Here is a 26,041-nt window from a genome sequence, read left to right as displayed (position 1 = left end):
GTTTATATTCTTGCACATGTGATAAGTAATTAAAGCAATGAGATTTTTACAGTCAAAGACATCTGATTTCCTCCTGCCCTTTTTAGCTATATAATTATTTTCCATTTTTAGCCAGTGGAATTAAGACCCATTAAATACTAGGATAATTGTTTAGCATTTCTGTTCCTGCCACTCAATGCAGAGGAAGATAAAAAGAGAGCAGGTTTGTAGTAAAAGCAAGGATAGTCTGAATTAACTTTCATTTATAGAAACTAACCTCTTGAAGTTTACCTATAGCCCAACACCAGACAAAAGTTCTCCTAAAGGATAAATCTGAATTACCGGGGAGGCATGTTTCCATGAAAAAAACAGGTAGAGCCTAGGTGGATTAAGCTCTCTCTGGTGCAGTGAGTCCCCCTTAGAACATTCCTCCTCCCTCCCTCCTCACAGGGTTCAACCTTTTTCCTGAGTATTTTAGAATCTCCAGCCCAAAAACTGCTCCTGATGTCATCAGCCTAAATGAAAGGCTTTGAGATCAGCAGAACCAACACATAAGCAAGCATCCCCCAGGGCACAGCTCACAAGGAAAGGTCAGCCAAGGGCAACTGATGAAAGCCCAGGTAGATGGGGAGGACAGAGACTGGATCAGCCAATAGCATGTGTTGGTGGAATGTGTTCCCTGGGAGCACCTTTCCTACCTGGGAGACTCTCCAAATTCACTTCCAGACTCCAGCTGCAGTGCCTAAGGAACAGCAGATCCTTTTGAAAATCAGCCAAGATTTTCTCTATCAGCTTGTCCCATGGAGTGTGGCATTTCATGTGGAATAGCTGCACTTGAGGAGGGAGCATTTGGATAACCAAGGTGTGGTCTGCAGGTGTCCGAAGTGGGGAGAGTGTAATAGCACAAGCAGAAACATCCTCTCTGAATAGTGAAGATGAGTTTATGAGAGCAAATATTCTGAAGTTCAGCTCTGTGGGTTTTTCCCAAATAGTCAGACTGTTATTATTGTTATTTATATTCATATAGCATCTAGTAGCCTGAGGTACTGCATTAAGTACTGCTCAGACTCAGTGTTGGCTCTGTTAATCCTCATGTGAAGCAGATTTGCCTTTGGGCCTGGTTCAATAGACACAAAAGTGTCTATCTGACTTAATCAACATGAAAAAAATTCTTTTAATTGCTGTGAGACTGCTCCTTGAGTGGGGCTACCTGCATGATTGTGTTTGTGATTAGGAATTCCATTTATTTTGCAGAGCTGAACCAAAAATCGTTGTTTTTTTTTTTTTTCTCACTCCCTCTGCGGTACTTTGACAAACATGAGAGAGTACCTTACATCTTCAGTGGAAACTGTCATGTTGTATAACAGAGAAAATGAAAATATCAATGGCATTTTTATCCTCAGCCCAACTTCTTGGATTTTGAGCTGTTTGTCCATAATCCCTTTTTTCCGCAGCCCCTGGCTGCAGGTGCAGGTGCAGGAGCACTGGGTTACACAGCACAGGCAGAAAGAGCAACACTTCTCTCTGCTGCAGTAGGTGACACTGTCAACTGCAACCTAAAAAATTCTATGATTTTGTAGAATCCTCAAGCTCATGAGGCAAAAGAATAAGAGGTAAAACAAAAAAAAAAAAAGCTGTGTTTGTCCAAGCAAGCTGTGCTTGGAAAATATGAAAGGACTAGCTTCTCCCTGCCTCTCTGCTTGGACTCCTTTTTGTCTTTCTGACTTCTAGACAGCATGATTGATAGACGAACATCTGACCTTGGTAAGAGTAGAAAGGAAAGCACAGAAAGATTGTGCTGTTTTGTGGTTAAGTCATCATTTAGGTAATTTAATTTTTCTGAGCCTCCATCCTCATGAATAAATAGACATAGAGGACAGGGCAAGGGTAGTCCCTGTTGTCTGCAGGTTGTTCATGTGTGTTAATAATGTAGCCTTTATGTAATGACTTTTAGATGTGTTATGGTGTGTTCTCAGGATGTGCAGTGCCATCTCAGAGCTAAAGGCTGGAGTCAGTCCAGCAAGGCTATTACCACCCTACCCTGGCAAAGGAGCCAGGGTCTGTTTCTGTCCCTGAGGCCAGTGCAGGGCATGATTTGCACTAAAACAGCTGAAGAGTGCTCTTGCACTCTTTAATGTGCACCCCCACAAGTGTGGGAGTGCTGGATGTCCTATCCCTGGAAACATTTGAGATCAGGTTGAACAGGGCTCTGAGCAACCTCATCTAGGTGAAGATGGCCCTGCTTACTGCAGGGGCCTTGGACTAGAAAAGGCTCTTCCCACCCAAACTATTTTATGATAAGGCTGTAGTAAGTTTAAACCTGGACCAGAGGACCCTGACCTGTTCTGAATATGCTATACACTTCATCTTGGACCTTCCCTTTACTTTTAGTTTGGGTCTTTATTATTCAACTTTTTTTTTTCCCAGCTGTTGTTTTTAATTAGCTTATTATTCAACTTTTTTTTTTTCCCCAGCTGTTGTGTTTTTAATTAGCTGTTAATTCTTGGGACTAGTTAGCCTCTGGCTACTTGGGGAGTTGGGGAAGGGGGCAGGAAAGAAGGAATATCTTGCTTCAGGGTTTTTCTTGGTTGTATCTGTTTCCATTTGTTCTTCAATTCTTTTAGGCTGACTGGAGGTAATGGTTCTTAACATGCTTTATAAATCATTCTGCAGAGGATCTTGAATGAGCCTTTTATTTAATAAGTATGGAGAAGTAGGCTTTTCTCCCTGCAAAAGCGGTGACAAGTTCACTGTAATTTCTTCTGGATTACTGTATTTGGGATAGAAGAAGTAATAGAAGAGTCAAAAATATTGTTCTTACAGCAAGTTCCAATTGCCCTACCTTCTCTTTTACTTGCCATAGAAGCATCAGAATTATTTACGTTGAAAAACAACACTTTGATATAATAGCACATAGGTAGGAAGGAAGGAATTTAGAAGCTCACTTTGAAGAGTTGTGCCAGTCTGAAAACCTGAACATTAATGTTCTTGAGCTTTGGAGAAAGGTGAGTCTGCAGCCACATCAAATTGCTGCAGCTCACCTCCATTTCTAGACCCTGCTAGAACAGGTCTCAGAGATGAGATTGCTTGCACAGGAGAGGAAACAGAATTCTGTTACAGGGATTTCAAACAGAAATCTTTATTCAGGCTGCTGGAAACTGGTACTCTGGCTCCTTGTCTCCTGTCTGCCTGGGATACCTGCCTCTCTTGCACAGGCTCTGAGTCTAGGCAGGGCCAGCACTCTGGCTGCCAGGTCTGACTACAGTGGGCAGACTTGGCATCACCAAAGCTGTATTACTCATAAAATGGTGAAGCCACTGCAGAGAAAGCACAATGCTGATCTACAGCAATTTAAAATTGACTTGAAATGAATGCTCATCAACTGGATTTCGAATGACTGTTCTGTGGGGATCACATTGAATCTACTTAATCCCCCAAAACAGCAGAGGGAAAAGTGCTGCACATCTCAAGAAACACTTTGCTAGCCGTGTTCACACTCACTAAGTGATGAGAAATAACCAGATTCATAGGTCATAGGAAGTGGTTTCTTTCCAACCACAGAGGCAGAGCAGAATGAACTGTGAAGACATTTTGGTTTTAACAAATGTGTAGCTGGGCTCAGCAGCCTTGTGTGTGCTGAGCATCACTGGGCTTTGCAGGAAAGTCTGTGAAGAAATGATGCCACGGATGCTCTGTCATGGTCCGCATATATGTCTTTGGTGTGACTTCTCTTCTGTAGGCAGTCACAAACATTTGGTTTCCGGTTTTTGTACCTCTCTGTGCTGGTTGTGTGGAGAGGTATAAAAGTCCTGTTAAGTACAGAGCTGTGCCTTTTTTCTTGTGAGATAAAATGAGAGAGCAGGTGATCAAGCAGGCAGTTTGTAACAATGGCTATCCCTTTGACTCCTCAATTTTTAACCTTGAAAGAATGGAGTCATTTTTCCAGGAGCACCATACAGTGCTGTAAAAGCCAGGCTGTTCTTTGTGGTCCTCTGGAATGAGCATCCTCTCTCTAATAACTCACAGGGTTTTGAATGAAGACAGGAATTCACTGATGTTTTTTTCCCCTTGAACACCTATCTGCCATGGAGCATCTATCCCAAGAAATGAAATGCCCAAAGATGCCAGAAATACTTCTGTGTTGCAGGGTGCTTCATAATATTTCACCAATAATGGTATTCCTTTTTTTTGGTTTTTTATTTTCTTGAAGGATGCGTGCTTGTGGTGTCTGTCATCGAACAGCTTGCACAGTGGCACAACAGTACAGTAAAGGCAGCTGTGGAGAGACTGTGTGACTACGTACCTGGTAAGTACCAAATAATGTGCCATATGCCACGTTGGTGCTGATGTATTTCCCTGTTAATTAAAAACTCGCATGGGAAGTCTGAAAAAACTTTATCTACCTCTTGTGCAGTACCTCAAATTTGTGTAGCTGGGAGATAGCAAGTTGCTATTTACAGGGAAGTCAGTGACATGGCTTCACTTAGATTCAGAGCTGGGATTTTGTCCCAAAAGTTAGAGTGAATGGGGCTATATTAAGCCCCACACACATGTGAGCACCAACACATGCAGACCAGTTCCCTTCCCTTTTCTCCCCTTAGTCCCTTTGTTAGCAGCTTAAGAATAGATTCACTGTATGCCCCATCACTCCTCCTGCTTGTTGATATGGGTCTTTATAGCAACAGTGAAGATGAAAATGTTTTCAGCGGGTATGGGAACTGCTATTGTAACATTTTAAAAATGAGATGAGGCTGACAGGTGCAAGATGTGAGCATTTGATGTGCACAGAAAAGCTTCTGAAAAGTAATTGGTGATACAAATTTCAAAAGCAATATCTATTCCATGCGAATATATGTAAGACTCCCCTTTTTCTGCTCCTTATTTTATCTACCCAAAGGAGGCTGGAGCTCCACAGGCACACCCCTAAATAGAGAACAGTTTGAATGCCAGAATAGTTTTGTGCCTCACACACTAACCCTATAACTATTTAAGTAGCTAGATCTCACATTCATGATATCTTTTTAATGTTATTAATGTAAAAAGATGGCTTAGGATTCTTCATTAAAATGTCATTTTTATATGATTTCATGAATTGTGTCTCTGAGAAACCGTCTTGCTCTGCAGACCCCAGTTTCACAGAGGATATGTGCAGAATATTAATTCCCTCCTTTCCAAGGAAGGATTTCCCAAGGCAGAATGGGGCAGGGAGCTAATTGCTAGGATTCATTCATCGATAGAATGACGTTTATCTGATTTCTATTCCATAAGTCATATCCTCAGTGTTGTAAATTACAGGCACATAACCATGAAGTTGCAATTAGAAGCACTGATCCTGCTATTAAAACACAATTTTCTTCTTTAAATTATGACATGCTAGGTCTGTGTTCATGATTCACTCAGTGGACCTTGTTCTTCTGACATGTCAAGATATTTCTTTTCAGCTGCCATTCTTTATACACATAAAATCCTATTATCCTTTTAGTTTAATCTGTATAATCCAGTTACCTTGTGAGATGCATGGATATATCCAGCAGAAAAAAACCTGACCCTGAAGTTGAAAGGAGTGAAAAATCCTATGGATTGTGTGGGAGCTAGAGTGTAACCTGATTTATCCTCTCCTGGGAGGTGAACACTGCAGCCCAACAGGAATCAACAGTTTCCTCTTGCTGCTTGAAACGTTGGAAAAGGTTTGGATGCTCGTGAGGAGCAAACCTACCAAAGCAGGTCATGCATTTCAGACGGAGAAACAATTTCATTATTATGCACACGCCTACAATCCATAGCAAGAATAACAGCAACAAATTAATGGCAGTGAGGCTTTTCCTAAGGCATAAAAAGGAGTAGGACTCCAAAAACCTTAGGAAGTGGTGTTTTTGAAGGCCTCCAATAATTGTGACTACAATCAAGTCAGGTTTGGATCAAGCCTTCTGTAAAGTTATGTGATGTTCAAGAACAAAAAATGCTTAGAGAAAAAGAGAGAAAATTTCAGTACCTGTCAGTCCCACTCAATCTCACAGGCTGTGTCGAAAACAAAACCACAGCCTCATTTGTATGGAAATACTTGCAATGTGTGTGATTCAAGCAACATGGCAAATAGACCTAAGAAAATAAGAATAGTATGTCATGAGTGAAGAAGGCTCTTGAGCAGATAGAAAGACCAGGTCTGGGGGAAGGGGCAGTATTTACAGCGTAAGTGGTGTTCTTAGCAAAAATGTATGTTTACCTGGATACTGACTGTCTGCTTGATGGGACAGACGTGTCTGATACCTGAAATGTGCTTTGAGACCCTCTGCCTTCGGCTTTGCCTCTGAGTCATGTTCTGCTTCTGTGTTGACCACTGCTGTGTAAACACCTTAGAGCTCAAGTGCAAATGGCAACGTGATAATAGCATCTTTTTTGCAAATATTTGTCCTCTGGGACTCAGCCAGGGTTTGTGTTTCCAGGACTATGAAGCTATATATGAAAACCTTCTGGACTGTTCTTAGGGGATCTAAGGGATTTTAGGGGATCTCTTTTAACTGAAGCAAGTCTACTCTACATTTTCTCTGAATTTTCCAGCATTTCATTTTGTTTAAGCTCTTTTCTTGCCCCTGTACACCCACAGTTATTAATCATTTTTCTCTTTCTCTCCCCCTCTTTTCTGACCTACACTGCTTCTTCCTAACAGAGATTTCTCTTTGCAATATCCTCTCCTTGTGTGCATTAGCAGAGCTGGAGATTTGTGAACACATGAATGCAGCCTGGCTCCAATGGCAAGTCCTGTAAACACAGTCTGTGGCTTTGGTCTTGGTGTTTTGTTGAAAGCCAAAGCCTAAATGGCATCTGAATCTTCCAAAAGGACTTTACATGCTCACTGATAATTTAACATTATTCCTATGAGAAAAACAGTGCGATCAGCAAAACACCTTTATCAGCTTCCCAGAGCTGATAGGCAGCCAAACTCTGCTCTCAGACACCAGGAGAGATTACAGCAGCCAGCTGGCTCCTCCAGAGCCAAAAATGTTGTGGAAACCAGCTGGTTTGGGAAACTCATAAGGAGACCATCGCCTGTGATGCACTGGGGAGGTGCTGGGGAAACCAGCCACATTTGCCTGCAGGCTACCTTAGGGAGCCAGGTACCCCAGTGTTAAGCCTCATCAGAGGGTATTCTACTCAGCAGTGATGCCAAACACAGGTTATTGATGTCTCCGACATCTTTCATTTTAGGTGAACAAGAATAAAACCTAATTCTAATCAGGAGACCAATTTTTACTTGCAGATTGCTTCTAAAGAGCCAATAGTGAGAAGTTATGTGGCAAAGGAGGCAAAGAAATGAAGCTAATAACTTGATTGAAACAAAACACCTGTCATGAGATAAGAAAAATCAGCTACTGTAGTTACAGAAGCTGCCTGCAACACCATGAGTAGGAGGGTGTTGGGAAAATTATCTCTTTATTCCCTGATATGCCTTCCTGGTGCCAGTCTTCCTTTCTCAGGTGCAGGTTGCCAGCCAGGGTGCCTGCAGTCCTGGCAGAAGAGCAGCTGTGGGAGCAGCAGCATACCCATGGCCACCAGTGGAGTCCCTGCCACAAAGATTTGTACCCTCCACATAGCAGAACAACTTACCCTGTATGCAGCAGCCCCCCAGCCCTGGGCGTGTCCAGCCTGGCACTGGCTAAAATGGAATATTCAGGCCAAAGTTGGGGGGAAGTGACTGCTTTGGGTGTTTCTATGGCTTTTCCCTGGGAAAGATGAGAATACTCTGTGCTTTCTTCCCCAGGTACAGATTGTTATCTGTCTGGGTAATTGAGGTGCAAGAGAAAACGACAACTCTAAGGAGTTTGAGGAGCTGCAAGTTTGTTGTCACGGCACTTGTGCTAACCTGTCTCTTAGGACATTTCACAGCACCACCCCAGCTGAAGCAAGGCCTGGCACCTCCTTTGCAGGTTATGTGCATGGTTAACCAGCTCTAGTCTGTTCAGGCCAAGAAACAGGCAGTTTTCCTTCATGGAACTGTCAGATCAGTGGCCTACTTGTATTCAAACCTTCACTCTCCCTCAGTGTCATTGCTCAGGTGCATGGATCCCCTGTTATTTTACAACAGTACCTTAAAGAAATCTCTGATGAACTGTCTTATCAATGACATGCTTCACACATATTGAGGAAACCACCTGAGCCAGCATCCCAAAAAGGCACATGACTGTAGACTGTGAAAGGAAGCCAAATGAAAAGTGTCAGGTATTTCTTTGAATGCAATAACTCCTGCACAACTCCTGCTCCACACAGAACATATTCTCTTAACTCCACAAGCCCCCAGAAGCTCCGAGGCAGCTCTAGGAGTAGCATCAAGCCCAATATCACTTTCTGAGCTTTGATTTATGTGTTTGTTTTCTTTCTCCTTTCAAACCTACTGAGATGTTTGTTTAAACTACTTCAAAGATTCTGTGGCATGCACAATTTCTTTTGACTTTTCTATTATGCCATAGTCAGAAAAATTAACAAAAGCTAGTTATCCTTTTTAGTCTTCATCATGTGACTTACCTAAAGCCAGAAGGGTTTTAGGCAAGATTAGAAATTCAGATTTTCCCATTCTCTGGTGCTGCACTGAGGTCAGACATTCACAGGAAAATCAGCATTCACCTTAATGAACCAACTGCTTCTGTATTTTGACTGCTATGAAACCAGTTTCACCATGTTCAATTACTTAAAAAAAAAAATTAAAAATTATGTTTTCTAGAAAAACTGCAAGGTTTCTGTTATGTGCTTGCTGAACTTTACGGTCCACACATAGCTGAACTGTAAGTATTGCTGTGTCCTCTCAGATTTTTGCTTAGTTTGTTCTTGACATGTACAGATGTGCTGTCAGGTTGAAGTGGAGGGATTTCAGTCCTAAAATCACATTATTTTTAAAGCAGAGGTGCTTCACAGTGATTCTGGTTTGGCGTTTGGCACAGCTATTCCTGAGTGAATAAACACAGGCTGCCACTGGTAACCATTTTGATATTCCATTTAAATCTCAAGTCAGGCCCACCTGATATAATTATCTTTTGAAATTCAGCTCATTTGGCTGAGGGAGGAATTTGAATAACCTGTGTGTGTGAGACAGGTTCTATAAAATCAGACAGTTGTTGCTTGGCTCTTGCTTTCCATTCTACTTCTAATCAGGCTTTCTAATTGTCAGCCCCTACATGCTCTCAGACCTGACCTTGATATGCACTCTTGGGGAAGCCTACTATTTAATCTAAGTGATTAAAAAAATAAAATGTAGGTCATTTTTTCCTCTTTGAAAGTTCTTAGTTTAATTAACACAGCTTTTACTAGACCTTCTTCTTCCCTAGGGCTTTTATTTTTGTTTTTAAAACTAGCCAAGGGACTGCAAAATGCTTACAGGACTAAGAAATGTTGTAATCAAACATTTTAATTTAATTCCTAATTAGCCCAGAGGTGTGTCCCAAAAATGAAGAAACAATCCTAGCACTCGTGCTTGGTGACTAAAGGTTAAGGATCTTGGAAGGATTTCTGGTTATGTTGTTGAGTTAATGATTGAACATTCATATGTGCCAAATTGCATATGTATTAACTTTAACCTTTAAGTCTTTGTCAGACTTATGATTGATTAAAAAACTAGAATAGTTATAATGCATTTGATTCAGGTGCTGCATGTAGAGCACAGTCCTTTTTCATCATCCTGGGTTCCAATTTTAAATGCTGAGTAGGATGTCGTGGCAGAAAATTGTTAGAACCCAACACTGTACTGAGCAGCGGTTATGGGCCACGGTGAAGTGAGCTGAGATTATTGTGTGGTGTGTTGGGAAGATTTAGCTTCCCATGGAAATAGCTTCTACTTTCAAGAGCCCAGAAAAACATAATAGTCTTTGTTTATGCACCATTTCATTCAGCATAGACAGGGAAATGAATGCCGATGTGGTTTGCCATTCCTTGAGGCTGTGTAAACAGGATCCAGGACAACCGCTTTGTCATCTCTACTCTCCTCCAAAGGTGAGTTGGTTTCCCACTTTTCTTAAAACTACTGATTGTGGAATGTCTTTTAAGCTGGAATTGAGCAGTTTGAAGGCTTGCACTGCACATGCATTGTCTAGGAAACAAACATTTAGAGCATGGACATTCCTAAAAAATGTCTGTTTGAACAAAAGGTGCATAACACACATTAGCTTTGTGGACCCTCATCCACTGGGTTGAGGGTGCATAGGAGTCACAGGGTCGAATTCTCTTGTGCCAGTCTGGATGAGAGAGGAAGAGTAGGGGCTTTATTGTTAAGCAGTACAATAACCCAAAGCAGATATTCAGCTAAGATTCATCTGTGCCACCATGTTACCACGGCACAACGAGTGATCCCCACATTGCCTGATCTGCCGTGACAGCCTGCATGCGCACAAGTTACCTGCTACAAATGCAGGGCTATTTGACTTGGATTAGTCTGCAGTGCAAGAGGTTTAAGCTAATGTGCGTTATCTTTTGCCACAGGCTGAATTCATATTTAATTATCACCGCTTCTGTGATGTACAGTTACTTGCTACAACATTTGCAGGTCCTTGATTGCATGTCCTAGACCTCTGCTATACTTGCATACATGCATATCTGCATAGGTGTCTGAACATTGCTGTTTGTTTTGGATTCTTTTGGTTGTGAGTAATTTTTTACGTCCCAGCCATCACACACCTCCAGTCACACTAAAACCAGTGAGTGATGGGGGCTGTTTGGTGGTACTGAAAAGCAAGCCATTCATTTCAGCACCTATTTTTGGAAATCTTTTTCCCTGCATCTGGATGGGGAAAGGCATGTTTGGTCTGCATGAAATGTTTCACACAGTCTAGTCCAGCAGTCATTGAAATCAGGCAATCTTTTTATGGGCTTTAATGATCTGCAGTTCATTTCCAAGATAGATTTAGTTCTGCCAGTGTTAAGGTCTGGGGAAACACTTGCCTTCCAAGAATGACAGTAACATTTGTTTTATCTCAGGTGTGAGTCTGTGCTCCACGATATGTCAACATAGAGATCTATGGGTGTGCAACCACACAGGGGTCAAAGAAGACAAGTGCAAGCAGCAGAGAGGGCCCACACTAACTCAACTCAACCAGAATATTGCCCAAACTCCATCAAACAGGTGCCATCAGAAATCCCCCATCCTGAACTGAGTGTCAGAAGTGCAAGGTGCCTCTTGAAGTGAAAGAGGATGCAGGAAATGAACTGCACTGAAAGAGAGGGATGGGCTTGCCATGGCTGCACAGTGAGTTAGGCTAAGGAGCCTGGAGAGAGGGGCTGTTTAAATCAAGAAGAAGAAATTAGAACACCTGTGTTGAAATGCTACGCTGATCAGACAGAGGGGAAAGGATGCCATTTGTGGGGTTGCTGTCACATCTTTGTGAGCTCTTACCCATCTCCCAGAGCAAGTGTATGACCAAGGTGTTGTCTCCTTCCACCTCCAGCAACCACTTCAGTGAGTGCACTGTCCACGAGGAAAACAGCTGAATGTGGTGGGGCTTTGGTTTATTTTTTTTATACAAAATTTGGACTCTTTTTTGCATAGCCTGGAGACTGTCCCTCTGAGTAAGCAGCTCAAGCAAACCTTCTTCCCTTCCAAGTGGTAGTTAAACCCCTTTCTGTCAAGGTATTTGTTTCGCAACAGGAATAATGGAACTCTACCAACAAAACAATTTTTTTACACTGACTGTGCCCTTCTTTTTGTTTCTCCTTGTGCCCTGAGAGAGCATGAGGAGATGGGAGAAGAGCAGTGCTTGGAATTCATGCTCAAGTGGTTGATAAATTGCCCACAGTAACTCTGTGACTTGTCAGACTGAGTAAAGATGAGTTATGGGCAAAAAAAATTAATATACAGTCAGAGACACAGGTGCATAAAATGCAGTTTACCTCACATTTGCTTCTTTAGTTTGTAATTTGATTGATCACTTCAGTTTTATGAGTCTGCAAATGTTGGCGCTGTCCCCTGCCGAGTGTTTGAACAAGACTTTAATACTAATGACTGTTCTGTTCAACTCTATTGATTTTTCAGGTACTTCATTTAGACTTTTGGATGCCCATTTTCTCAGAATTAGTATCATATTTGTGCTGGCAAAGGGAGTGAAAGAAATAGTGTTGCCTGTCCTTGGATGGCAGCATAATGCTCAGATTTTAATTACCTCTAGATAAAATATTGGAAAGTGGAAAATATCAACATGCTTTTTCCATATTTTCCTCTGTTTGTGCACTGTTGCTTTAGTGAGGTTTTGTGTTTTGAGGAAGGAAGTGCCCCTGCTTCAGAGGCCTTTAAACTGTCGACTTAATGGATGGCTACAATCCATGTAAATGATATGTGCATCATTTTACATACTTCCCTGGTCTCTGACAAATTAGCCCAATTTTTTTTTTTTTTTTTTTTTTTTTTTTTTTTTTTGCCAAGCTGAGTGGAGCTATTAGCACTCTGTGATTATTCTGGAAGACTTTGCTCTAATTATGAATAAAAAATATTACTCCGTTCGCATGGAGCTCAGTGTTCTCAGCACGGAGCTGGAAGAGAAGGGCATCCAGCCTGGGCAAGGGCAGCCCTCTGTTGCTGGGGCTTGGGCATGGTGGCTGCTCTGCTGGGAATCAGTTTCAGGGGCAGACCTCTGATGCTGGTAGGGAAGATTGGAAGGGGCCCTTGCAGCTCCTGGATCATCAGCATGACCATACAACCAGATGTCCCTTGTAATGGGTCCTGTGAGCCCCTTCTTGCCACCAGTGGCTTGTAGAGCAGAGCAAAGGTTCTCCTCTGCCCTTTAGTATGAGGACAGCAACACTGGGGTCTCCTTCAAGTAAAGAGACAAACTAATAGGGCACATCAGAAGTGAAGGGTTACTAAAGGTGGCTGAAAAGGGGACAGTATCTGAAGCTGCTGTAAAATGCTTTGTGGTTCAAGGTACATCTGTAATGCACTTTGTAGTTTAAGCCACATCAACAAGAGATATTCTAACATGGGCTGCAGCATCACTCCAAAAGACTGACAGTAGTACAGGTATCCAAGATACATGGTTTAGGATGACTGGATAATGTTTTAGCCAAAAATGTTTATCAGCTTTTATGCTGGAAGACTTTCTGCACTAGGTTGTGTAATACAGGGATGTTCCTCTAGTGAGTGAAAAGGGCTGAAATAGGGTGAAGAGTTTTACGCAGTGCCTACCAAGATTCCTTTCTGGCCCTGGGAACAAACAGGTTTGCAGGAGATTATTCTCAGCTTGTCCCTAGATTGTTTTAAGCCAGCTGGCCCATTTGGTTAAATGGCAATACTTTAATTGATTTGTTGGGGCCAGAATAATGGCTCAATTTCAGTACTGTGGTAGTGGTCTAGCAATCACTACAACAGTCTGTGTTGGACGTTTGTACTCCATCTTTCTGCCTTTCAAGGTGCCTCTTCTGCTTCCCATCACTTTTATGCTCCAGATTATAGAGACCTTTTGGCTGCATATTTTGTCTTAAACTCCATCAACAGGATTTTGGTGGAAGTAATTTTTCATCAGCAAAAATATACTATTTATATTCTTATAATTTCATCTTACCAGAATAAGCATCACTGCCACAAGCACTCATGCTGGTTTGTGTACCCTCCATCAGGTCTTTCACTGACTTTCTACAAAGCCATATCCCTCATGGGTATTACTGTGGTCAGCATGTTGTTTGACAAAGTAGGAACCAACCAATTCTGAGTGGAAAAAAGAAACTCTTTGGGGTTCAGTAAAATGAAAAGATTTCTGCTGTTATCTTTCATTAATCTTTCTCAGTAAAAATGTGAGCTTCTTCCTTAGAGGTGAGACAGAATCAAACTCCAGGGTGGGAGTGCTTCTGCATTCCTGATTAAGAGCAGGCTGCCAGTCCAAAGTAGACCTCGTGACTGGGACCTGTTTCCTTCTTTTGAGACCACAAGCAGTAAAGCAAGCGTCTAGGAGGTAGGTTAGGTCCTATGGAGCAAGATGCCTTCCTTTTAGCCTTTGTTTTTGGAAACAGGTAAAATCTGCTGAAATGTGAGTTTCTGCTGCATCAGAATTGAGCCCTGAAGAAACTACCTATACACAGGTAATAGCAGAAGGCACAGTTTGAGTGCTAGTTCCTCCTCTTTTACTTGTTTCTCTGCATTTCATCTGCTCCTCTTCACTGGCAGAAAATAAAATAAAATAAACCCTACCCCAGTTGGAAACCCAAACAACCCCAAAAAGCCAAATCATACAATCCCAACATTCCACCAAATAAATCCAAAGGAAGTAGGGTGGCATGGTGCATGCAGCTGTGCCATGCCAATGTAGAATATGTCTCAGGCAGGACCCCAAAAAACAAGCCTTGGACAACCCACAGGCACAGAGATAGTTGGGGTGGGAAGGTGGCAGACAAAAGTGTGAGGACAAGGAAGCGTTGCTCGTGAATAAATCCCACTTTTAGCTGTGATATTTGACAAGCTCTGCACAATTTTGCTATCTTGCTACTCTTGGTTAAAGGATGATGAAAATTAGTTAGAAGGAAAACTTGGAGTGTTTTGTAAATATCTGGTCTCCTGGGAAAAAGCTGGCTAACAAGGATGATAAATGAGAGAGAATTAGAGTTGGTTCATGCATTTGTTTACTATGAGAAATACATCTGTTTGCCAAAAAAGAAATCATTACTGGGAACATGTGGTCTTTGTGGAGAACACTGAAAGAAGGCAGTGAATGAAATCCCAGTGACACCCCGCCCTCAGCCCCATTCATGGCTGGATATCTTGCACACAGGGTGGCAGGGCTGCTCCAGCTGCGGTGAATGGTGCTGGCTGCTCCCCAGGACTCATCCATCTGCTGCTGAAGCCTAGGGAACCCCCCCTTGGTGGTGTTCTCATGCCATGGGAAAGAGAGGAGGCTCCTTGCAAGCCAAGGTGCAGCAGAGGAGGTTGTATGGGTGGTATGGCCTTCAGTGGCAGGCTTGACATGATGGTGTCAGCCAGGGATTACAGATGACCCATGAAACCAGGAGTGTTTTCTTCCCGGTGGGTATTACAGTTGCCAGTCTTCCACAGTCCAACCTGGAGTCTTGGCTGAAGGAACTTGTGAAGTGAGAGAAGGTGTCAACTTTAGTGCTTCAGAGAAAGCATTTTCTACATGCAAGGTCATTCCAGCCTTTTCCTCCCTTGTTTTCTGCTTTCTGAGTGCAATATTCCTGTAGCTTTCTGAAGCATGCATTTCTCATGTATTGCTACTGTGAGCAGGAAAGGTCTCTCCCACCCTGCCCAGCAGAAAAGGATTGATAAATCCTACCTCTCTGGGAATTTTCCTTCTATTATACTCAATTTCAAGCAATTTTTCACATCTGCCTCTCAAGTAATTTTATTGCAGAAATGATAGCAGCTGGTATTGTACAACATAACTATGGCAAACGTAAGATGCGTGATTGGTTTTGGGGACAGCGGTTACCCAGGGGGAAGAAACTAGAAAACAATGTCTTGGCTCGTTGCTAGCTTCTCTCATCTATTTGTGACATACCCTGATTTTTAGAAGACTATAGACACCATGAATTAAACATATATTAACTACATATATTAATGTGACACATATATTAAAACCCAGCAGCTTAGAAGTCTGTGTTCCTTGTTGCTTATGCTTATCCGTCCGTATCTCTTTGTGTTGTTCACCATAAATTTTTGACCCTTGAATATCACGGTTAATTAATTTGCTTTGATCACTGCCTAAATCAATTATAATGACATGCTAAATTTTATCCCCAGCACAAAAATGCTGGCAATGATTACTTTAAATACAAATTAAGTCTGCTTTAGTATTCTAATCTGGCATGCTGCTGTTCAATAAGGTGCCATCACATGAGGGACATTTTCTTTTTTTTTCCAAATGCTGTAATAATAACATTTGCTGAAGCATCCCTTTTTTCCCCCTTGCTGAGTTCCTGTAGCTCTGTCCAGATAAATATAAACTTGTGCTGACTTTATCCCACAGTCCTCAGACCCAGTTGATGTTAGGCTGGCTGTCCTTAGGCTGGGCTGTAGGAGGGACTGTTAGCAGGTCATTTTCAGACAGAACAGTTTGTCCCCACTAACAGTTTTGAGCAGAAACCAGTTGCTAACATGTTTGTGATATTCTGGAATTTCTGTCCATTTGAAACATTTTAAAAAATAATTGATTTTTAGCTCCTTTTTTATTTTAAGGTTGGAGGGGTTTGCCAATTCTCAAGGCCTACAGAACATAAGTACTTATTCCTGCTGAAAGAGAGCAGACAGGCAGTGTTTCATGCTGAGTGCTGAGGAGGAAGACAGAGGCCATCACTTAGTTATGTCACATATCATATCTCACAGATATGGCTGTTTTCAAAGGTGGCCTAATAAATGCAGCACAACATATGGAAATTGTCATCACTGAGATACAAGAATATTGTCCTGAATTGAAAATGGAGCAGCAGGTAACACCAGTGTTACCTCAACTGTCCCAGACTCCTCTGACTGTCTCTTCTCTTTTTTTTTTTTTTTTTTTTTTTCCCTAAACTGGAGCTGTGAGCACTTCCTTTCTTATGGAAAGATATGGCTGAATTTAGAAAGTGCTGTTCATCAGAGTTGTTAAACAGTTGTTAAATATTTTGGATGGCATGAGCATATCTGGGGCATCCCCTCACCTCCATGACTGGGAAGAGTCCTTGTAGCAGGAGAAGCAGTGTGATTTTTCTGTGCTGTGATACAAATTTCTTGAGGCCAGGTCAACTAATGGCAGGATGCAGAAACAGCAGCTACTTATTGCCCATGCCTCAACACTTCTTCAGGCAGCACGCAGGACTGTGGACCACACGGGGTGCAAAGATGTATTTGTTGAGGTTTTTGCAATGGCAGAGCCTTGAGGAAAGCTTGGAAGCAGGACCGTGGCAGTGTTTGGCAGTTCCTGGCCATGGCAAGCAGCCATCAGGGTGCAACTTGACCTTGCTGCACCACACATGGCACATCTGTCCTCCTGCTGCCAGCAGAGCTGGTCCTTGGCTGTCACTCACACTCATGGATGGTGCCCCTTGCACAAAATTTCCTCTACTCCTTCAAAGAGCTTGTGTACAAAGGGATTTCAGGATTTAGTTTTCTATCACTAGTAGTTGACTTATTTGTAACCCATGGCCTTATGATGGCCAACCTCATGCCTCTTCATGACCTTTTCTTGGAATGGTCCTCCTACTCTTTCTTTCAATGTAGATATAAGTATCCACACTGTGGAGGTATCCCAAAATGCCTCTTCAGCACAGTTGGCATGGAACCAACAGAAAAACTATCTTGCTGCTGTCAGCAAGAACTTGCTCTCCAGGGCAGGTATTTCCAGAATAAAAAGTTAACCTTCCTGGATCCTAAGCAGGGGATTTTCTTTCCAAACTCCGCTCCCTGCTTTGTACCTTCCTGCATGCCATGCTCCCCTGCCAGGATGAACCTCAGCTGAGTATAACCCTTATCCATGCAAGAGCAAATGCTTCCTCTGTACCCTCCCACAGCAAGTCAGACTGATGTTACACAAGTAATGCTCTTTTAGCCTTTTAATGAATGAGTTTTCCTTCAGGAGGAGTCGCTAGAGAAGTATGTCCTCTGCAGCTCATGCAGTTCAGTCAGGATATGAATTTCAGCTCTTCAACTGATCTGGACTTTTCCTTGGAAAATAAATGATGCCCTGGAGCAAAATAAATGAATTCTTGCTACTGGAGTTTCATAGAAGGTGACTGGATAATTGATTGTTAGTCCAATAAAAAGTAACTGATGAGGAGTTTGTGGACTCATACATCATTTCTGTGCTGTGACTGATATTAAAATAGAAAAAAAAATGGTAGGAAATGGTGAGAAAAGTTGGTAGGATACTGTGAGGCTGATCTGGTTGTTTTTCATTTTGTTCTTGCTCTCCTAGGTGGGACTGAATGTTGCAATAAGAAAAGCAAAAAGAATTTTGAAGACTTCCAAGGACCTGGTAAGAAATTGATGGCATTAGGGTGTTTTACTGGCATTTTATCAGGAATGAGTCCTTGTTTGTTTTGTCTGACTGTGAATCCTCCTGATTAGCATTGAATTGGTTGCTGACTCACTCCTACTTGATACAGGATCTTCTCTATCAGGTGACACTGGAAGAAAGAGAGGGAGAAATAAAGAAAAAATATGAAAGTATGGGGGGAGCATAAAAAATAGCGAAAAATGCAGCTACCTTGTAGCTGTATGTGAGTGCCTCATGAACTGACCCATTGCCTCAGAGCAGAGCAACTGTACTTTGGGGCTGTCTGAAACTCAAGCAATGGCCTGAATGCAAATTCTGTGTATTTTTCCTGTATTTATGAGATAGAGGAGGCCTTTTCCTCTAAAATTTGAAAAATGGGATTTGAAATCTTTCTGCCTCCAACAGTTCTCAGATTTGTAGAAGATCTCTAAAGGGTAGCAGAGCAGGGTAGCAGCTTTTATTCTGCTAGGTTCACTTAGGTGAGTCAGTTCAGCCCTAGAGTTTGCTTCCAGTTAAGTCACTTAATGAAGAGGAAATGCTTTAACTGTTTGTGAAAAAATTATTTATATTGCTTATTCCTGAATCCTTACTGTGATGCTAGTCACAAAAGTGAAAATTGAGGTGCCTAATTAGCCTTTGGGCAATTGCCAAATTACTAGGCCAGGGAAATAAACAAAGCACTGGAGGGACGCTTGTCTGAGAGGGCCTCAGCTCCCACAGAACAGCAACCAGCAGGATCTCTTACTCATTTCCCTTCCTATTCAGTGCTGTGCTACTGATGGCCTGAAATTTCTGCTCAAATTACATGAAATTTTTATTCTTCTTTTCCTGGAGCAAGTCCCCATGTTAACACCTGTAATGAGATGCTGTGAATCAAGCAGGTCCTCTCTCTGAGCTGGAGATCGGGCACAGGCACAGGGCTGGAGAGGGACCGGCATGGGGGTGCTGCCCTGTGGGATAAAAATTCCTTTGCTTCCTTGCATGTGCTATACCCTTGGTATATTGGGCTGAGTCCCTCACATGGGCAGCCACATCCCACTTTCTTGGGATGGGCATGCCACATCCTTTCAGGCTGTCCTGGGTAGGGTGGCGTGCTTGGCATCAATCTTTGGGTGCAATAGGCTCTCCTATTTTGCCTTTACTCTCACATATCCTCAAAACTGCTCAATGTCCCGATACCTCTCTCAATCTCCATTGGCCCTCAGCCCCTTCCTGCTCCTAGCTGCCTATTTGCCAGCGGGAAGGACAAACAGACTGGAAGCAGAAAGGTCACACTTGGGTTTCAACGTATTTCCAAACCTCCTGCACAATGCAAGGTCAACTCAAATTGAAACACGTATCATATGCTTGCTCAGGCCTCTCCTGCAGTTATTTCTAGAGTGTTTCCTGTAATGACCCTGGCTGAAACTTATTTTCAACCTGGAAAATAGAAAATAACATTTCTAGAGGTATTACTTCAGCTTGCAATTTCCCATTCACCCAGACTGAAGTTATTTTCAGAAAAACAATGCAGTAAGAAACACAAAAGAGAATCTCTAGGAGGGACGAGCACAGTGTGAATCATGCTTGCATAAGCCATGTATCCCAGAGCAGCAGCATGTGATGAAAGAGTAAGGAAAGCATCTGCACAGTCTCAAGGCTCCCAGATCATGATCCTACCTGCACAGGCAGATACACCTTAGTGAGAGCTGAAGTGCTCTCACTGCCTGGGGAGAAGATTACCTGGCTGAGTGTGTGGGTGAGGAACCAGAAACACCCCAGCTGTGGTAGGACATCCCTGCATAAACAACAGTGAAGAAAGAAAAACATTCATCTGGACTCTTTCATGCTCTGGCTCATGCTAGACAAAAAAGTCAAATTAGATCTGTTAATTCTTCGCATATCTGCTCTTTTGGTTGCTTTTGCTGCATTGCATGTTTGGGGAAAGCCTTCTGAAGAAGTTCTTGCAAGTTAACTGTCCCCACCTTGGCATGGCAGCTGTGTGTGACTGCACAAAAAAAGAGATGTGAAGATGACTGTTGTAATGAGAATGGGAGGTCCCAGGATTTCACATTTACTTGGAATTTCTTAGGATCATTATGAGTTTGGGGAAAAAAAAAAAGGTATTCAGAAGATGTAGAGATGCAGTGAAAGCAGCTACAACTCTAAAAAATTCTAATAAATGTCTCCGTTCATTAAAAGGAGTGAGCCATCTGTAAGGCACTGGCTTAAACCAAACACCAACAAGCATTAGGGGCTCATTGTTATTCTTTTTAGTAAAACCAATTAAAATAATTACAGAAATGTCATTAGGGAATGTTAACAGGCAATGAATAGGATATTAGTCTTATCAATCACTGTGAGCACTTCTAGCATTAACTTTTCTTGTGGGTGGATAAGATATTAAGGGGCATCTTTGAGCAATAGCAATGAAAGAATGGTGATTAGAGTTCTGTCATTTAATGAGAGCAGGCATCATTTGTACAATCCTGTCATGACTACAAGGTCCCTGCAAGTCACAACCTAGCAGTGGGACAAGTGGGAAGCCATGGAGGGAGCCTAAAGCGAGCTGACAGGCAGAGAAGGACACAAGCTGATCTCCTGCCCGCTCACTCATGTTACACAGGGGCAAGTAGCCCATCTTCTGTCAACAACTCATTGTAGTCTGTCTCTGCTGGGAAGGACCCAACAGTGCCTGTTCACACAAAGATTCCTTCCTTTTTTATACCTGTATTCCTTGCCTTTTGAGAGTAGCCCAAAACAGCCTTTAAAGATCAGATGAGCTGCTCTCCTGCACAATGCCAAGCAGAGCTACAGCATTACCTCCAGATCTCACTGTCTCACCTGGTGTGGGAATATAAAAGCTGTGGAGCCAGAGGCTGCTGGTCTTTGCAATGCTGCTGCAGCTGGTCCTCAGCAACAGCATTGCCAGGTCATAATCATGCATCCACTCCCACTAAAGTTGAGCAGTCTTTAGGACTGCAGAATAACCTTCCTTTGAAATCAATGGAGAGCCAGTCAGCAAGAATTTTCAAAATACCAGCTGAGAAAAAAGGAAATATTTTATTCTGTTTACAGCCAAGGGTAAACTTTTAGCACAGCCTGTGAGCAGAATAAAAGAAGGTTTTACTTATGTACTTATTTTTTGCAAGCCCTGTAGTTTGTCTTTCTAGTGCGGTTTTGGCTCCAGGTACCCTAACTTCAAAGGCTTTGCATACTGTGACTTAGGCTGAAGTGAAAAGCTGACAGCTCAAATGAAGACCCTGCAAATCTTAGCCTGATGGAAGGCTTAAAGAATCTCTGGTGCTTCTGTTGGCAGGATTAGCCCTACATGAAGAGGGGGAGGAAGTGATTCCTTTCCTCTTTCCAGGAACCATTCATAGGTTTGTAAATCTCTTTGAAAAAAGCTGGCATCCTGTCTGTGCCTCTCTCATGCTCTCTGCCCACCTGACAATACACACAGAGCAAAAAGGAAGGCTGTGTCCCAGCCATGCTGCAGGACACAGCCCTAAGGCAGCCAATAGCTTGAATACAGAGGTGCAGAGGGATGGGGAAGTGCATAGGGCAACTGGACGGGCAGCAGTGGAAACAGGTTGGCCTTTCAGCCTAAGGAAAGGCCCCACTTCCTTGACTGCTTTTGGCTTTTTCTCCACACTTCTTTTGTGGTTGTGTTCTGGTTTCTCCTTTCACGCCCCCAGTACCTCCTCCCCCTCCAACCTAGTGTGACTAAAGCTTTGTCATTTGAGTTTGTTGGACAGAGCTGAAGAAAGTTAATTGGTGGCTTTTTTCAGGTTTCTTGTCTCCTTGGCCTTCCTTTTTTTTTTTCTCCTTGATTTCTCTTTGCCTTCTTCAGAAAGTGCACTGTTACAGCTCCTACTCCACTGCAGATCTCTCCTCCTCCTCCTTTTCAGTGGTACCTGAGAAAGGTACCACTGTTCTTCATCTTCATCTTGCTGCATGGTCACTTCAGCCACCAGCACAAATGTTTGTACTGCAATCTTTGTACTATGGGCTCTGTCCCCTCTCCACTAGCCCAGTTCTCCTCTCCACCCTGGGATCCTGGCTTTTGCATATTTCTGTGCCTGACCTCCTTCTCTGGGCAGTGTGAGACCCTTATTTCCATTGTCCCTTGTTACCTGTCCAAGCCAACACCTTCCTCAGAGCTGCAAGGCGATGCCCTACGCTCCTTGGCCTCACGGCCTTGATGTGCTGTCTCAAAGTTCTCCTTTGTCATTCAGAGCTGTATGGTGTGTAATAACCTTCCACTGGCCTCTACTGAGCTGTATCCAAGCTCTACCTTCTGTTTCACGACGGGCATGGGTTGTAATATCATTAGGTTGAGGAATACCTTACTCTTTCTTTTCGATGAATATAAAGTATGTAACACATGGCAGTTGGTCCAAGGACAGAGCTTTCAAATACTATGCCTGTGTAAACAATTACCCTTCTTTGCATAAAGTTATGAGTATGCCCATCTGCTCATCTGCTCCATATTTATATGGTAAATGTAGCCCCAGTGAATACCGAGAACTGGGCTGTGCACCAATTAGCCCCCTGCATTTAGAGACCACTTGAGCACCCTCAGTGTTTCAAGATCAACTGAACTTACAGTGAAGCCACATGAGCAGTGTGTTTGTGGGATTAATTGCCCATGCAACACAATTCATTAGGAAGGTCTCTTTCAGCTTCTGAATCTTCCTGGCTACCTGGAACATCAACTGGATTGGCCCAAGGCTATGGGCTACTAATGTTGAAGGAGTTTTTCTAGCAGCAGCTGGCTTTTACATCTTACAGGTTTGGCCAAGATAAAATCTAGATTTCCAGGTAAAAATCTCATTTAAAAAATAAAGAGTATTCTATGCACAGTCTGGATCCTCTTCTAAGAGTTGTCCCTGGCCTTTGGCATGTAGAAATCAGACTCATGGCTCCAAATGTGTGGCTTTCACTAGTTTTGCACTGTGTCAGGTGCCACCATGTTTACCAAACATGAGAGCAGTAATTTTAACAAAGAATGGAAAAAAAATTGATTACATGAGAGAAGACAGAGAGAAGAGAAGACCGGAACTTTTTCTTTCCTTTTTGAGTTTTACAAGTCTTTGAAAGCAAGAATAGTTGGTTTGTAACATGCTCAGCCTTAATCCTTGACTGCTGTGTCAGATCTAAATCCTCTGCCATGTAGCATCCTTATTGGCATCATTGGAGTTTTTGGATGTTTCTAGGCAGAAAATACATGGTTTAGCTCTGTAATTTACACTGAATATCCCAAGCTACACCACCTCTGTGAACTAATGCATCCATCTACTTTTATTTTTCTTCCTCTCCAGAAAAGCTTCATGGGGTTCTCAAGTGTATGCACATTTCCTCTTCTGGCTAACCTGTGTGAGAAGATTAAATAGTATGTATACATTTTCAGTCCTTAACCAGAAGCAGAACATGGTAAATTTGCTTCTTTCAAAACTCATCCTTAGCTAACAGAGCTTCCCATATTTACCTATGTTGGTTTCCTTTAGAAAACCACTGTCTAGGTAGTACAGAAGGAGCCTGCACAGATTTCAGGTCAGTAATATTCTTCACAGGGATCCTTGTGGTTGTTTTAATGCTTAAACTATTTGCTCAATTTTAGCATGTCCCAGAGCTCAAATAAGTGACACACTCATAGATAAAGCATCTCCAAGAGGAAGCCACTTTTCTCCTGAGATTTTCTGAGCCCAAGAAACTTCTTCACTTTATTTGTTCACCCAGTTGTGGTACTCATGTCTCAGTGCAGGAAGGCCACCAGCACTCGCATAACTCTGTGAGGAACCCAAATTTAATGTCAGTTGTGAAGCATAGAACAATCCCGAGGTGTTTAAGAAAGCCAGGTGGATGGCATCCAGGAAAAACAACTCATGACAGTGCTGACTTTGAGTCGGTTTCTAAGAAAGGCCAAGGACATGAGCTGGGTGATTACATGTAAAGCATATTTGTCAATGTACTCCAATGACTTGGAGGAATACTCAAGCAGGTCTAAGAATAAATCGGGATTATCAGCTGCATATTTGACTGATTCAACTGCCAAGACTAACTTGCTCACTTATTTCTGCTCATTTAACTGAAACTGCAAATATCAGGAGTTTATTGGGAATTAGTTGATTGACATGAAAAATCTTGCAATTTAGAGATGAAATGTTGGTCAGAATACATACGCTGAGTTTGGGCCCTGTGAGTTCGGACAGTGGAAGGGAATGAAATTGTATATCATATGTTTGATTGCATGTGTTCAACTCAGATTTTCTTATCTCTCCCTCATGTGCTCTCTCTCTCTCTTTCTCACCATTTTCAGTTTTTTAGTCTCCTCTTTCTGTAGCTAAAAAAAAAAAAAAGGAAAAAAAAAAAAACAAACTAAAACCAACAAAAAAAAAAAAAAGAAACAAAACAAACAAAAAAAAAAAAACCCAAACTTTTACCACAGATTTGTTGTCCTAGTGTGTTTTAGAGACTGCAGGTTCAACATTGAAGCCATACAGGAGTCCATCAGCCTCACCTCCACATTTCAGTCAGTGGATATTGAAATACAGAATTTGCTCTTTTGGGCAGGATCACTTTGCTGAAGTACAAGCACAGAGGCACAACTGAATATAGAGCAGTGAATATCATGCCAGCTATTATCTGTTCTGTACACTTCACTGTGTTTTTTACTTTCTTAATAGATTCCCTTCCGTATGTTAACACTATGGGTTTTGTTTCTGTTTTTTACAGTGTTCTAAGAAATAAACTGCCTTTTGAAGATTTTGATGGAGATAAATTTAGTACCTTTCCTGTAAGCAAAGCCTTTCCTTTGTACAGTAATCCCTTGATAATGAGGATGTCTCTGGGATTCCTCCTACTTTCTGCAAAGCCTTATCCATTCATGTGAAAATAGGAATAGGAATAAAATGAATGGAAGGTTTTTCTGTCATAAAATGTTGGGTTTTTTTCCTGGATGAAAAAGCAATCACTCATGTGTGCCACCTGGGGAAATGCACACATAAAGCTGTGCTCCCTGCAGAAGCAAATTGCTCTGCTGCTGAGTGGTTGTTTACTGAATTAATAAGAGGTGAAGTCATATTAAACAAAAAAATAAATTGCCAACTTGTCTTATTTCTGCACCAAAATATGCTAGGTGTCACTTATTAAAGCTTAGCAAAGGAACTCTGGAATTCAACCTGTTTACTGGGTTTTATTCCTACACCTTGAGTTAGATTCTCATTTTAGATATTTTAAATTAAAAGTGCAAGAGTAATAATGGCTGTCCTATCTGCGTGTTTCTCCTGGCCTTTAGACATTGAGGGGCTATCACTGGCGAGGCAGAGACTGCAACGACAAAAACACAACCGTGTACCCTGGCAGGCGGTAAAGATTTTAATTATTTTAAAGGCTTCTTATTAACTGTGGCTTTGAGAAGAATGAGCTCCAGATTTTGTTTTGACCATACTCTTAGACAGCACATCACTGCCGGTTGCTTGACTTTGTTGTGAGGGAGACAAGAGGGGATGATCAAGACCAGGATGGGACTCATTTGCAGGGGTGGTGCACATATTTCTTTCCTTTCTCTAAAGCATCTGCAGCTAAAATTGGTCAGACAGACCAGAGGTGGGAAGGGAAACCATGCCACTGACTAAAAGGATAAGATTCATCCATCAACATCTAGTATTAACTTTACATTAATGTTGCATTTTGCGCTTGCATTTTGCTAGGAAAAATTCCCTCTCCTAGATCCAAAAGGGGGAAAACCCCACCCTTCCATGCAGAAAGGAATTTCTAATTCCTTTTTAATTTTGGTGAAAAATGGTAGTGAGGATCTGATCTCCCAAATTTTTTTGGTGACATTTCTTATCCTTTTGTGTCTCCATTTTAGTCCTGATAATTGGGATGCAGAAGGTGACTCTAACTGCAATGGCATATGGGTAAGCAAATGAAGTTGCATCTTCCTGATTGCTGCTTCTCTTTTGTCCTCTTTAGTCTTTGATTTAGTTTACAAATGTTTCCTTTTTATTTATTCTGGTTTTATTAGCTGATATTTTGTTTATTGATGCTTATGATTATTTAAATTATAGCTTATATGATTAATTAAAATGCAGATATGCCTATTAAAAGAATGTAATGGAATACATCAT

At 42.0% G+C, this 26,041-nt stretch overlaps 1 protein-coding gene across 2 annotated transcripts in view; it reads left to right on the top strand.

Moving 5' to 3' along the window:
* The window catches only part of AOAH (acyloxyacyl hydrolase), a 72,565-nt gene that overhangs the window by 9,977 nt on the left and 36,547 nt on the right, over positions 1-26,041 (top strand). For both annotated transcript variants that reach the window (XM_053940763.1, XM_053940772.1), the window contains exons 3-10: positions 4,190-4,285; positions 8,696-8,756; positions 9,858-9,957; positions 17,847-17,906; positions 23,231-23,301; positions 24,645-24,705; positions 25,207-25,277; positions 25,783-25,831. In XM_053940763.1, the coding sequence (XP_053796738.1) occupies positions 4,190-4,285; positions 8,696-8,756; positions 9,858-9,957; positions 17,847-17,906; positions 23,231-23,301; positions 24,645-24,705; positions 25,207-25,277; positions 25,783-25,831 (569 nt within the window). The remainder of the gene's footprint in view (positions 1-4,189; positions 4,286-8,695; positions 8,757-9,857; positions 9,958-17,846; positions 17,907-23,230; positions 23,302-24,644; positions 24,706-25,206; positions 25,278-25,782; positions 25,832-26,041) is intronic.

This window comes from Vidua chalybeata, chromosome 1 (genome assembly GCF_026979565.1).
Source record: "Vidua chalybeata isolate OUT-0048 chromosome 1, bVidCha1 merged haplotype, whole genome shotgun sequence".
Lineage (NCBI taxonomy): Eukaryota > Metazoa > Chordata > Aves > Passeriformes > Viduidae > Vidua > Vidua chalybeata.
Note: the sequence above shows the minus strand (reverse complement) of the source record. Positions and strands in the feature narration are given on the sequence as shown.